Genomic DNA, 14,345 nt, shown 5'->3' with positions numbered 1-14,345 from the left:
ACACTATACCAGTATCACACCCAGGGTCAACACTATACTAGTATCACACCCAGGGTCAACACTACCAGTATCACACCCAGGTCAACACTATACTAGTATCACACCCAGGGTCAACACTATACTAGTATCACACCCAGGTCAACACTATACTAGTATCACACCCAGGCCACACTATACTAGTATCACACCCAGGTCAACACTATACTAGCATCACACCCAGGTCAACACACTATACTAGTATCACACCCAGGGTCAACACTATACTAGTATCACACCAGGTCACAATTATACTAGTATCACACCCAGGGTCAACACTATACTAGTATCACAACGAGTCACCACTATACTAGTATCACACCCAGGGTCAACACTATACTGTTATCACACCCAGGGTCAACACTATACCAGTATCACACCCAGGGTCGCTCAACACTATACTAGTACTCACACCCAGGGTCAACACTATACTAGTACGCACCCAGGTCAACACTATACTATTATCACACCCAGGGTCAACACTATACTAGTATCACACCCAGGTCAACACTATACCAGTATCACACTCAGGTCAACACTACTCAGTGTCACACCCAGGTCAACACTGCATTAGTGAGTCACACCCAGGGTCAACACTATACTAGTATCACACCCAGGGTCAACACTATACTAGTATCACACCCAGGTCAACACTACCAGTATCACACCCAGGGTCAACACTATACTAGTATCACACCCAGGGTCAACACTAGCCAGTATCACACCCAGGTCAACACTATACTGTATCACACCCAGGGTCAACACTATACTCAGTATCACACCTAGGTCAACACTATACCAGTATCACACCCAGGTCAACACTGTACTAGTATCACACCCTAGGTCAACACTATACTAGTATCACAATCTAGGCCTGTAACACTATACCAGTATCACACGCAGGGTCAACACTATACTAGTATCACACCCAGGGTCAACACTATACTAGTATCACACCCAGGGTCAACACTATACTAGTATCACACCCAGGGTCAACACTCATACTAGTATCACACCCAGGGTCAACACTATACTAGCATCACACCCAGGGTCAACACTATACTAGTATCACACCAGTCAACACTACTTCAGTATCACACCCCAGGGTCAACACTATACCAGTATCACACCCAGGTCAACACTATACTAGTATCACACCAGGTCAACACTGTACCAGTATCACACCCAGGGTCAACACTGTACCAGTATCACACCCAGGTCAACACTGTACCAGTATCACACCTAGGTCAACACTATACTAGTATCACACCCAGGTCAACACTATACTAGTACTGGCCACCCAGGTCAACACTATACCAGTATCACACCCAGTCAACACTATACTAGTACCACACCCATGGTCAACACTATACTATCACAATGGTCAACACTATACTAGTATCACACCCAGGTCAACACTATACTAGTATCACACCAGGGTCAACACTATACCAGTATCACACCCAGGGTCAACACTATACTAGCATCATCACACCCAGGGTCAACACTATACTAGTATCACACCCAGGGTCAACACTATACTAGTATCACACCCAGGTCAACACTATACTAGTATCACACCCAGGGTCAACACTATACTAGTATCACACCCAGGGTCAACACTATACTAGTATCACACCCAGGGTCAACACTATACTAGTATCACACCAAGGGTCAACACTGTACTAGTATCACACCCAGGGTCAACACTGTACTAGTATCACACCCAGGGTCAACACTATACTAGTATCACACCCAGGGTCAACACTATACTAGTATCACACCCAGGGTCAACATACTAGCATTACACCCAGAATTTAATTTAGCCACTTACAGTGACTAGTTTATTGAGCACCCCATACCCCTCCTGTAAGCGGTAGCACAAAAGGATTACAGATAATTAGGTCACAAAGGGTCAGTATAACTAACCCCAGTGGTCAGGACATAATGGCGTTAAATGTTACAGAGTATTTCAAATCAATTCTTTGTTTAGTTCTATACATAAAGGGTAACTTATTCCCAACTGCGTGAGTACAGGAGTGTGAGGCAATATGTCTGGCCGCACACTTTGTTATTCACATTTGCGTGAGAGATATTCAAGCACATTGTGTGTTTGGTTCTATACATGGGAACTGATACAGCTATTAAGTGCAAAAAGGTGGATACAATCTTAATATGTCAGCTATCTTGACATTAGAGATAAAGTGTTGTGCAATTTCACACACAGTGTGCTTGGACTTGTCCCTAAAAGGTTCTATCTTCACACAGTCGAGGACGTAGTGTTCATGTGTGTGGCTATTTGTTTAGCCACACGCTTTACATTTAGTTTTGTTCACATCTGCTTGAGGGATATACTGCCAGAGGTACTTATACCTTAACCTTAGTCTAAAGGTTACAACATCTTGTAATTTACTGTAGTTACTTGCTCCATAGTACACAATAGTGCAAAGTCAGGTCACTTAGGACAGTGAAAGACCATAGCCAGAGTAGATGGTCTCTGGCAGGTGAGGGGCAGGGGTGTGTGGCCAGATAGTGTGTGTGATCTCCGGCAGGTATGTGTAGGGGTGTGTGGCCAGATAGTGTGTGTGATCTCTGGCAGGTATAAGTGTAGGGGTGTGTGGCCAGATAGTGTACTGTAGTGTGTGGTCTCCGGCAGGTAGCGGGGCACCGGAGCGGCACTACTACTACTACTATGGTCTCCACCTCACCACGTTTTGGTCTCCTCCTCGTCCTCCTCTTGGCCCCATTAGCCTCAGGTATGTCTATGCTGATTTACTTCCTCACCATAGGTAAGTGTAAATCAATCTCAGGCCAGGTGTAAGTTAATGAGACAGATCAGGCATGTGTGTGTGTGCGTGTTTGCCCAAGTACAGAAGTTTTGACTTACTGTACTGTATATATTCAACTGATTTATATACCATAATGCCTATAACACCTAGTACAGTTTACCAAACTTATCCTAAGCTACATATCGTCTCTTCCAACTTTTATCTCTCTTTGCTTTGTATTTACTGTAGGTAGCCCTTTGCATCCTACTTTGACCCATGGTGCTGATGGCGACCCCTTGGACCCACTACGTGTCTATTCAGTGGCAGAAGGACCCCACAAAATCCAGAAAGAAGATGGCACTTCACAGGAGGTACTCCCAATCCCCACCACACAACAGGAAAAGGAGAGAGTTGAGAAGTTTGATCCCTCCAGGTCCGTGTAACCCAATCTTATTACCTGTAACCTAACACTAACTGGTGGACTAGGTTAGGTTAGGGTAGGTTAGGTTGGATTAGGTCCTAACAACGCTGTCCCAAACCAAACGTCTATGGCCCAAACGTCCTATATTCCTGGCGGACAGTCAGGCAATTTTATTAAGAAACATGAGGACCTTAAAAAGGCATACAGGGTGAGATAGACTCATAGTAATACTCACTTATGAATAAATACAGCTAGACCCCGACTTACGACTGCTTCAACTTACGACCGCCGGGACTTACGACCGCCGCAGTTGTGACCATTTTTTTTTTTCAATTTTTTTTTTTTTTTTTCCTCTCTCTCTCTCCAAATGACACACGCATTTTCTATACCGAAACGTTTCCAGTTAATGTAGTCTCCATGTATAATTAGAAAATTATGGGGGCCCCATGTGCATTCAGCTGACTACATTCAAGGTAAGTGCTCAGTCACACTGTATCCATTCCTCATTATTTATTACTTTCACTGTACTGTATCCATTCCTCATTATTTATTACTTTTACTGTACTGTATTTCATTGTGGATTTTTTATTAAAAAAAGAAAAAAAAAAAATTTATATCTATGTCGGACTTACGACCATTCGGACTTACGACCTGGATTTCGGTCCCTAACCCCGTCGTAAGTCGGGGTCTAGCTGTATATTGATACTTGTATACATCCACAAAAAACAGCAGCAAATAGAGACTAGTGAACTGATAATGATAAACGAATTCTTAGTTTATTTCAAAGAGCTGGCTGAGGAAGGAGATTATGTAGATGGGTCCAGGTTGGACATGTTAAAGATGTGAGTGTGGATAATATATTAAACGCTAATATTGCACGAGCTCCACCTACCAGCCGGGAGGAGGCGAGCGCCGTGCAAACAATAACATTTCTAACCACACCTTGCAAAATACAGTGTACTTAGCAAGTGTTGCAGCTTCTGAGAATGAGGGGGGGCGATACTACTAAGAACAGAGACGTTACCGAGAACAAATTCTGGCTTGAATGTCATTTACAGTATAGTCTGCATTTACGCGGCTTTTGTTTACGCGTTTGGTCATTTATGTGGTGCCTTGCCAGAATGAAAATGCTTTAATTACGCTGTAAATTTGGTCATTTACGAGGCGAGAGGCTGGAGAGGTCCAGACCGCCGCCCCATTTTTTACCCACGCGGTCCATTCTTGACCATACGCGGGAAGCGGCGCGATGAGTGGTGCGCATTAGGCCGCTCTTACGTTATCGCTGACGTCATATGACGTATCGGACTGTGATTGGGCCACGCATTCTTATCTCCCTCCGCCGCTAGCTGTGATTGGTCTAATGTAACATGACGTGCCCTGCCACCAGAGGGTAGAAGTCGCTGACCTAGCAGGGCCTGTCTCATTGTTCTCAGTCCGTGTATACAGTTCTCTCTTGTGCCCGCTATTCCCCTCACAACTCACAATGGCTTCTGTGGGACCCCCCCCCCCCCACCAGAGAAAAACATTGAATTACCTGCACCAAGCCATGATAATGTGAAGGAAATCATCGAGTTGGGGGAGAAAATTAAGTTCATCCTTGACAACGACCCAGACAAACATCGGTATGAAGCGTCTAATAACCATCTGACGAAAGTTATGGAGCTGTATATCCAGATCTATCTCGACAACATCAATGCTAGTCGTCAACGTAGTATTGAGGACTTCCTCGCCCGCAACCCACCACAACCACAGCTAGCCCAAGTCAGTGATAGTGATATTGACAGTGAGGACATGGACTTTGAGGGGTTTGTCTGGGAGGCCCTGCAAACCTCTGTGAGTAGTGAAAGTGAGAGTGATTCACCGGAGGGAAACTAATCTGCCCTCTGCCTCAGAACCAGCCGCCATCCACATGTGCTGACCCAGCTTTTCTACTAACGTAAGTTTAAAAAACCTAATATTATTGATATTTCTCTTAATTATTCATTGTGTGTGCATACCATCATAAAATTAAGATGTTATTTTTACTACAACCTACGTATTGTGTCGGAAAAAGTGGAGTTTGGGGGTCGGCCCAGTCTGTATTTCAATTAATCACATATGTTCTGTTATTTCATTTACGCGTTTCTCGTTTTACACGGGCCTCCACGGGTTCAATTGACCGCGTAAATGCAAACTATACTGTACACTAATACTGACATGTTCCTTGATAAAAGAGAGGAATTTGAAACACTACTGAAGGTACACCAACCAGATATTGTGGGAATTGTAGAACTGTTGTACAAGAACAGGAGAACCGACCCAGAGGAATATGAGTTCAGTATTGCTGGATATGACTCATTTACGAACCTTTCTCAAGAAACTTGCAAGAGGAATGTGGTTATCTATGCTAGGCAAGACCTTAGAGCCAGCCAGGCGAGGGTTCAGGGAGAGGATGCTTTTGGAGAGTCCAAGTGGTGTAAAATTAAATTAAAGGGAGGGGACTTACTTATTGCCGGGTGTATCTAGAGATCCCCAAACTGTGGCCCACTAAATCAAAGGAACTTAAGAGCATTAATTTTGTATTTTTTATTGTAAATTTTATTTACTATGAACCAATTATTATTATTATTGTTATTATTATTATTACATTTTCGCCCTCCCAGAACCCCGGTGTGGGTCAGTGACCTGTGCCCGGGTGGGCTACCGGGTAATCCCCGTAAAAAAGAAAAAAGAAACATAACTCCCCATTATCAGTGTGAAAGAGTGGTCAAACTGGCGTGTTTATATTATTTAATATATAAGGAATTAGAAAATCTTCATTTAAAAATCTTAAAACATGTCCTTAGGTAGATGGCCAATTGATATAATATACAGTAGTCAACCCTCACTTTACGTGGTTACTATAACCCACAGGGTACTGCAGAAAGTGAGAAACGCATAAAGTGAACAACATAACATATGGGATTAATTGAAATAGAGACCGGGCCGACCCCCAAATTCCACTTTTTGACGACACACAACTATGTTGTAGTAAAAATTTTATCTTAACTTTATGATGGTATGCACAAACAATAAATATAGAAGAGGTTAGGTTAGGAAAAATAAAGGTTAAGTTAGGAAAAATAAAGGTTAGGTTAGGAAAACTAAAAGTTAGGTTGAACACTTACATTAGTAGAAGAGATGGGTCGGCATACGGGGATGGAGGCTGGTTCCGAGGCAGAGGGCAGGCTACTGGCCCTCAGGTGAGTCACCATCACTGTCATCCACACTTGTCAGGGCCTTCCTGACAAATCCCTCAAAGTCATCTTCACTGTCTCTACCTCTGTCACTATCACTGGCTTGGGCTGGCTGTGGTGGGTTGCGGGCAAAGAACTCTGTTACGCTTTGCTGACGGCTGGTGTTTATGTTGTCGTGATAAACCTTGAAGTAGGGCTCCATAGTCTGCAACAGCTGGGTAGTGAAGATTTCATACCTGTTTGTGTCAGGGTCGTCGGAAAGGAGGAGCTTGATTTTCTCAACACACTCGATGGCACCCCCTAACATTACTATGAGATAAGCAGTGTTCTTCTTGGGATGACGCACCACCTGCCTCTTCACTGACGTCATCATCATCTACCATCTCGTCGGTAGTCACATCAGGATCCCTTATCACCTCCAGGATGTTGTCGTTGGTGGTCTCGGAGAAGCCTGCAGCTGTAACACTCTGCGCAGCTTCTCTGGCAAGGTCCACTGCTACTGCAACAGCCTGAACCTCACCAGTCACAGATTGACTCTGCCTTACGCCCGGAATGCCTTGCAACACATGTCTCCATGCGTGACGAACAGTTGCTACAGACAGCTGATCCCATGCCTCCACCAAGAAGTCCACAGCTTTCTTGATGTTGAATATTCTCCAGAATTGTTTGAAAAGTATTTTTTGCTCTGCCAACTGTTGATCCTCGTCGTCTTCGCTCTTGCTATCGGTGGTGGTGTCACTCAGGTTACGCAACTCTTCCCTGGTGTTGATGTAGTCGTTCAGGAGCTTGAATTTTTTTGTTGAGAATGCAGCTTTTACATTACAGATTAACTCTTGGTCCATGGGCTGTAATATAGACGTAGTGTTGGGAGGAAGGAAGACCACTTTTACGTTGGGGTGACGATCTAACAGTAGGGGCGGGTGTCCTGGCGCATTGTCCAGCAGCAACAAAATCTTGAATGGCACATTCTATTGCTCACAGAATTTCTTTACATCGGGAACGAAACAATCATCAAACCAGGAGAGGGACAGTGTAGAGAACATCCACGCCTTACGTGCGGTCAGCCAGTGGACATTTAGCTTGGTCATGTCCATGCTCTTGTAGGCGTGCGGCTTGCGGGCTGTGTGGATCACCGATAACTTGAGCTTACAGGTACCGGAGGCATTGGTGGTAAACAGGACGGTGATGCGCTCCTTCTGCATCTTCCGGCCCCGAATCTTGCTGGCATTCTTCACAACGAAGGTCTTGGAAGGTAGCTTTTTCCAAAAAAGACCAGATTCGTCCATGTTAAACACCTGGTCGTCGGTGTACTGTCCTTCCTCCATAATCTCACGTAAAAACGGAGGAAATTCCCTAGCCGCAGCACGGTCAGCACTAGCTTCTTCACCACCAATGTTTATATTGGTGATCTTGTTCCGCATCTTAAACCTCTGTAACCACCCAGAGGAAGCATTAAAGGGTTTGGGCTCTGTAATTCCCATCTTTCGTGACACTGCAGCATACAGTTCACGTGCGTACTCCTTAACAGAGCACGTGTCGACCGCCATGTTCCGTCGCGCCTGACGCACCAAGTAGCTCACAAGTAATTTTTCCGTCTTGAGAAGCACCTGGTTGTGGAAATACTTGATCATAGAAGCACCTGTAGACTTTGTGATCTTCATGTGCTCCTTTATTTTGGCTGCATCCTTCTTTATCGTCCGGATCGTAGATTCGTTCACACCATGCTGGCGCGCCAAATCAACTTGTCTTGTTCCTTTCTCTAACTCTTGGATGATCTTGTACTTCACCTCGTAGCTTAAGGAACGTCGTGTCTTCTTGGGCTTAGGGCGGCTGGGTCCAGGCAAGGAAAGGTTTCTCTCTGGGGGCGGTGGTCCGGCGGAAGCCATTTTACAGAACAATGGATGCACGATTACACGGTGTGGCCTGGAGGGATGAAACTGCAGTGGCTAGGTCAAGCGTCATCTTTCCTCCCTCCCTCCCTCCCCCGGGTGGACACGTCATATTACTTTAAACCAATTACAGCTAGCAGCGGAGGGAGGTAGGGATGCATGGCCAATCACAGTCCGATACATCATATGACGTCACTGATAACGCAACAGAGACATGCACTGCGCAACCTTACCGCGCGGCTTGCCCAGGCGGAGGCGGAGGAGGGAGGAGGCGGGAGCAGGCGGGTGGGGCGAATCTAAAAATAGCGTCGAGCCGGACACTCTCCGCGTAAAGGGGTACACGCACCGCGGAATGTGAGCATCCTGGGTTCCGTCAGGGTACCGCGTAAACGTGGAAATGCGGAATGTGGGACCGCGTAAAGTGAGGGTTGATTGTATATAAAATGCAGTTTGTGTTCTGCATCATACAAAAAGGCTGCATGTTTAAATTCCTGATATTCTGAGTTTTAATGTGGGATATTTTTGCCTCAACAGTTAGCTCCCCTAGGCATGTGGTCTCTTATATTACAGAGTCTATCAAGACCTCAGTGTCTCATTAAGCCATTGTCTGACCTTTGTTCTATATGATCCCTTACCATATGATTATAACCTTGATTTATATAAATAATGACTCATTTTCAGGCTGAACTACACTGCATTACGCTTGGAGATAGACAATGAGCTAGAACGCATCAGCAAACGTGAGGGTCGCTTATTGGGAGAAAGTCGCTTACCCAAGTTTCTGTCCAACTTGGGAAGATTCCTCGACTTTGAGCAAGTGGTTAAGGAGATTGAGACTTCTATTATGTCGAGCATGTCCTGTAATGCTTGTAAAGCCGGTAAGAGTATAAAAACACACACACACACAAAATAAAATAAAAACTTGGGTAACTGTGAAGGAGACTGAAAAGCAACTTACTTAGTGAGACTCATTTATCACAACACGGAGAGGAAAGTCTGTTATAGTGAAGGTCTGTTAGATGTGAAACCTCCATCTAACGAACTTTATAGAGATGAAAGTCTGTTAAATCGAGGGTCCATTAGATGTGAAACCCCCCATCTCACGAATTATACGGAGAGAGAAGTCCATTATTTGGAGGTCTGACGGTAATAATTTACTTTGAAGTTTCTGGTTAATTTGTTTCTGTCACAACAATTGATACATTGCTTTCTGTTAAGGTGTGGGTCTCCTGCAACACTACGTTCAGAACGGTAAAACGAGAGAAGACATCATCAAGGCCGCCTCTAAGCTGTGCATGTCTTTCAAGATTGAGACCCCTCGTGTGTGTATGGGTATCATCTACTTAATGGCAGTAAGTCTCAGTGGATTGCCTGACAACATGTAACTAGACATTGTATGATGGTATACAGTATTTCACATACCTGTACTTATATCATAGTAAATTGGTACTGCCTGTACTGTACTGTTAGAGAATATTGCATGAAGCTGTACATGAAAAACAAAACAAAACTGCAGTTATAAAAACTATCAAATTATTCGTTGATGTCTTCCTGAACTTAACACATCATTCTCTGACCTAATACATTACGCTGTTTTGTTGTATTTTCTTTAATTAGTAATTTGTCGTCGATTCCATGTCCTCGCTCTCTAGGAACTAAAACAAATAAGATATTTTTCAGGATGAAGTTGTTTATGTGATAGAAAAGTTAGTCATGAGTCCAGACGAAATATGTGGATTTGTCATCGGTGATATTTGCGGCACCCCTTATAACCCTTACCATGACTGGCATGTAGCCTTGCCACCTATACCCAAGCCTCCAGTACCCCGACCTGAGCCACCTCCAGTAAGTCACATGGAACATGATTCATATACAGCACAACAAAAATCTATCTGTACATGGGGGGACAATGAATTTCATAATTTTTTCTTTACTTGAACACTGAAACTCCTGTTGTCTTGGTAAGGTTTCCAAAATCCTTTGTCCATTGTGTCATTTTGTCTAACACAATTTTGTAAGGGCAGTTTATTGATCAACTGTACTTTAATGATCATAGTTGGAAAAAATTAAAAACAAACTTTTGTAGGCAGCAAGATTATAGTAAATATCAGTCTTTCACAGCATAACTATTATCACATTAGAATTGCAGCAAAAGACATCATTGGTGTCAAGCAAAGATGAAATTTCTTACACCAATATTTGCTCTTTGTTCATTATTGCCTTAAATATTTTGCTCTATATTTTTAAAACAAATTTAGCCTTTTGTGTGTCACAAAAGTACATGTTCCCTATTTATTCATCAGGAAGGGATGCCGACCCTCAAGGTTCTTCACCTCTCTGATACACATTTTGACCCTGAGTACAGAGAAGGATCTAACGCTGACTGTGGTGAACCATTATGTTGCCGGGCTAATTCTGGTCCCGTCAAGTCTCCAGATAAGAGGGCTGGGTTGTGGGGAGACTTCAGAAAGTGTGACACACCTCTGAGAACCATAGAAAGCATGCTAGACAATATTGCCTATTTACATCCTGTAAGTATTAGTAAATACCGCCAGATAAATAGATGCAGCGCTTAGTGTCAAATTGTTTTAAGGTTGAAAGTACAGGCAGTCCCTGACTTACGACAAGAATAAGTTCCTGGACCCTATATTGTAAGTTGACTTGTTGGTAAGTCAGAACAGAGTTAATTCCATAGTTTAGGTTAAAGCACAACCTTGCCCATACCAAAGAAAAATAATATCCTATACATAACAAATAATGAAAATAAAGTGATGTTAAACAAAACAGATTAATGATAATAATGTTAAAAAATGGGATTTTAATTTCAGATAATTAATCGTAAGTGGGACGGTCGTAACTTAGGAACTTCCTGTACACTATTGTTGATGTGAGATGCTGGGTTGTGTGAAGTGACTTTGGGCAATACATTACAGTAATAATGAAGTTGCATAGTTTACTCTACAGTTCTTGGACTTAAACCCCTCACTACAGGGACACCATTGTTAATATTTTATTCAGTACAAGGGGACCCTCATACACAAGGGGTTAATACTTAAAGGTGTAATTGTTGCTTGTACAGTTACCCGTAACTACTAATATCCGTTCATCTCTCCTCCTGAACCATGAGCCTGAAGATCTAGACGCCGTGAATCCTAAGCATTTATGGACAGAATAATGTATCAGTCTACTACTTTGGGTTCACGAGTCTGAATCTCGAGGTTTGTGGTTCAGGGGGAAAGGCGAATGGATTTTAGTAGTTGACTGTACAGTATATCCTAATAAAATTTGAAAATATGAATGAGAATTAATATTTATGTGCTCACTACCAGGACATTGACTATATCATCTGGACGGGCGATTTACCCCCTCATGACATTTGGAATCAGACCAGAGAGAGTAATCTGAATGTAGTGAGAGCAACTGTTCAACAACTGGTGGATTATTTTCCTTATACACCAATCTTCCCAGCTCTTGGCAACCATGAAGCAGCTCCAGTAAACAGGTGAGAAAAAGGAAGGTTGACTTTTATTAGAAAATTGTAAATGGAAGTAAAATCTGAAAATAGTACCTTTGTGAAGTTAATATTTTTTCTTGTTTTGTCTTTTTTACAACAGATACAAAAAAAAAACTTGCTGTTAGTCACTCATTAATATATATTTTCTCTGAAGTATATACTGTTTATTGTACAGGACTTAGGTGATAAAAATTTAAACCTTTTGAAAAGTTTACATCAATTTATAAGAGAACTTTCTGCCATACCCTCAGTTTTCCTCCACCTTTCATCATGGGAGACTATGGTGTTAGCTGGCTGTATGATGAATTGGATCACCAGTGGCAACGATGGCTACCACAGAGTACCTCCCCAACAGTGAGAAAAGGAGCCTTCTATTCTGTCCTTGTCAGACCAGGCTTCAGGATAATTTCACTCAACATGAATTACTGCAATAATAAAAACTGGTAAGTATGGTACAGTGAAACCTCCATATAACGATCTTCTCTGTCCATATAATCCGTTAGATGGAAGTTTCACATCTAGTGGACCCTCGATATGAAGTACTTTCCTCTCCACATAGTCCATTAAATAGATATTTCACTGTAGTGGTGCTGATAAATATCCAATTATCTTTACCTCTTTAGTCCTTGATACTCTCTGATGGGAACCTTACTGATACACAGCTTGGATAGAAAACAGATCTGATGGGGGAGGGAGACAAGGAACAAGTGTGAAAATTATTTATGAAGCTGACCATAAGAACCAACCAACCCTTCACTAGCCCATAAGCTAATGATTCAAGGATAATTTGGATCAGGTTAGGTTAGATTTTGGAGGCTTATCTTTATTAAGTCTGCTTGATAAGTGGGTTCCAAACTTTTTTTTTTTACCTTACTCTCAAACTCGGTTTATATTCTACATTTGAAATCAAAACAAACACAGCAACGGAGATCCACCAAAATTACTGTAAAATACAGTCGTGGAATTAACATTTACCATGGTACAGTCAGGATATGGTGTTTCTGTACCCCTGTGATATCCCCAGTCAAGATACGTATCATGCATGAATCCATAACCATAGACGACTGCAAGGGATGACTGGCAGCGCAATCCATGAGACATTAGTCGAATCCCCACTCACCTCTACTACTGTGATGCTGCTGCCACATCTTGACTGGGGATATCACAGTGGGTATATAAACATCTTATGGCGACCTATAATGTAATGGTCAACAGGCTCGCCTCGCAAGCGAGCAGACCCGTGTTTGATCCCCAGGCAGGGGAAAACTATGGACAAATTTCTTTATGCCATTTGCCTCTGTCTACCCAACAGTAATTGGGGACCTGGATGTTAATCGATTTGTGGATCGTGTTCCAAGGTAATGGTTAGCAGTGCAGTTGGTGAGTTGTCCAGTCTTCTCAGACTATTCCTTGACACTGGGTCATACAACTCGTTAACTTAGGGTGTGGTTGTTGTGTTGGTGACAGCTTCTACACCTTAAATAAATTTAGGCCTAGTTGGCCCTTGGGCTGGCCATCCTCATTACATGAGGGGCTACCATTAGTATATTATAAACACCTTACCCTGCCTGTGCTATCATAATTATGTAGTTTGTATTGGGAGTATATTTACTTTAACCTGTTCTAATCTCAAGCAACATTTTAGTTCATGTTTCAGAATCAATCATAAATAAAGATGTTCTATGTTAATCATGTTCCCAGGTGGCTTCTTCTAAACTCAACTGACCCGGCACAGGAGCTCCAGTGGTTCATCTATGAACTACAAGGGGCAGAAGACAGAGGAGAGAAGGTCCACATATTAGGTCACATCCCCCCTGGCCACCATGACTGTCTCAAAGTCTGGAGCCATAACTACTACACTATTATTAACAGGTATAGACAGACATTATTCTGTCAGTATTTTAGATGTACTATTAGTAAAACATTTATATCAGTTCTGTACATTTTTGTGTTATTATTGGTAGGATGATGATAATGATGAGGGTGATGATGACATAAAGCTTTAATTAAGATATTTGTGTAATTTATGAAGTTTGCAACGAAAAAACAATTATGGACTGCCTCCCATTTACAAAGTCAAAGGACCCTGTTAACAAGGTATAATGCAACCCACAGTACAGTATACAGGCATTGGTTAGACTTGCATCAGTATAGTTGCTGATGAAAATTTTGTTTTAACGTCAGTATGCAATGTTAATTGATACAGTAAGAAAAGATATTTATTTTTTCTTGTTTAATTTATGTTAATGAACACAAGAACACATAATAAGATATTTATTTTTTCTTGTTTAATTTATGTTAATGAACACAAGAACACATAATGCACACACGTTTTCCCTTTCATCATTATTATTCATTCTTACTGTAATAAAAGATGCGTTATTACAGTACTGTACTTCATCAACAAGACCGCAGATTTAGTTTATCCTTGTTACTTTATGCAAGCCAGCAGCATCCATCAGCTGGACATCCTTCCCTAAAAAACAATTTAATGTCTTGCTC

General features: G+C 42.3%; 1 protein-coding gene across 5 annotated transcripts in view; it reads left to right on the top strand.

Moving 5' to 3' along the window:
- LOC121856102 (sphingomyelin phosphodiesterase-like) overlaps window positions 1-14,345 on the top strand; it is a 46,992-nt gene that overhangs the window by 21,739 nt on the left and 10,908 nt on the right. For 3 of the 5 annotated variants that reach the window (XM_042351422.1, XM_042351423.1, XM_042351424.1), the window contains 9 exons: window positions 2,693-2,792; window positions 3,054-3,237; window positions 9,011-9,207; window positions 9,548-9,681; window positions 10,010-10,174; window positions 10,633-10,860; window positions 11,659-11,831; window positions 12,095-12,286; window positions 13,545-13,715. In XM_042351422.1, coding sequence (XP_042207356.1) covers window positions 2,693-2,792; window positions 3,054-3,237; window positions 9,011-9,207; window positions 9,548-9,681; window positions 10,010-10,174; window positions 10,633-10,860; window positions 11,659-11,831; window positions 12,095-12,286; window positions 13,545-13,715 — 1,544 coding nt within the window. The remainder of the gene's footprint in view (window positions 1-2,692; window positions 2,793-3,053; window positions 3,238-9,010; window positions 9,208-9,547; window positions 9,682-10,009; window positions 10,175-10,632; window positions 10,861-11,658; window positions 11,832-12,094; window positions 12,287-13,544; window positions 13,716-14,345) is intronic. The other 2 variants (XM_042351420.1, XM_042351421.1) reach the window with 1 other exon arrangement.

The sequence above is a fragment of the Homarus americanus genome, unplaced genomic scaffold (assembly GCF_018991925.1).
Source record: "Homarus americanus isolate GMGI-L3 unplaced genomic scaffold, GMGI_Hamer_2.0 scaffold11628, whole genome shotgun sequence".
In the NCBI taxonomy this organism is placed as follows: Eukaryota; Metazoa; Arthropoda; class Malacostraca; order Decapoda; family Nephropidae; genus Homarus; species Homarus americanus.
Note: the sequence above shows the minus strand (reverse complement) of the source record. Positions and strands in the feature narration are given on the sequence as shown.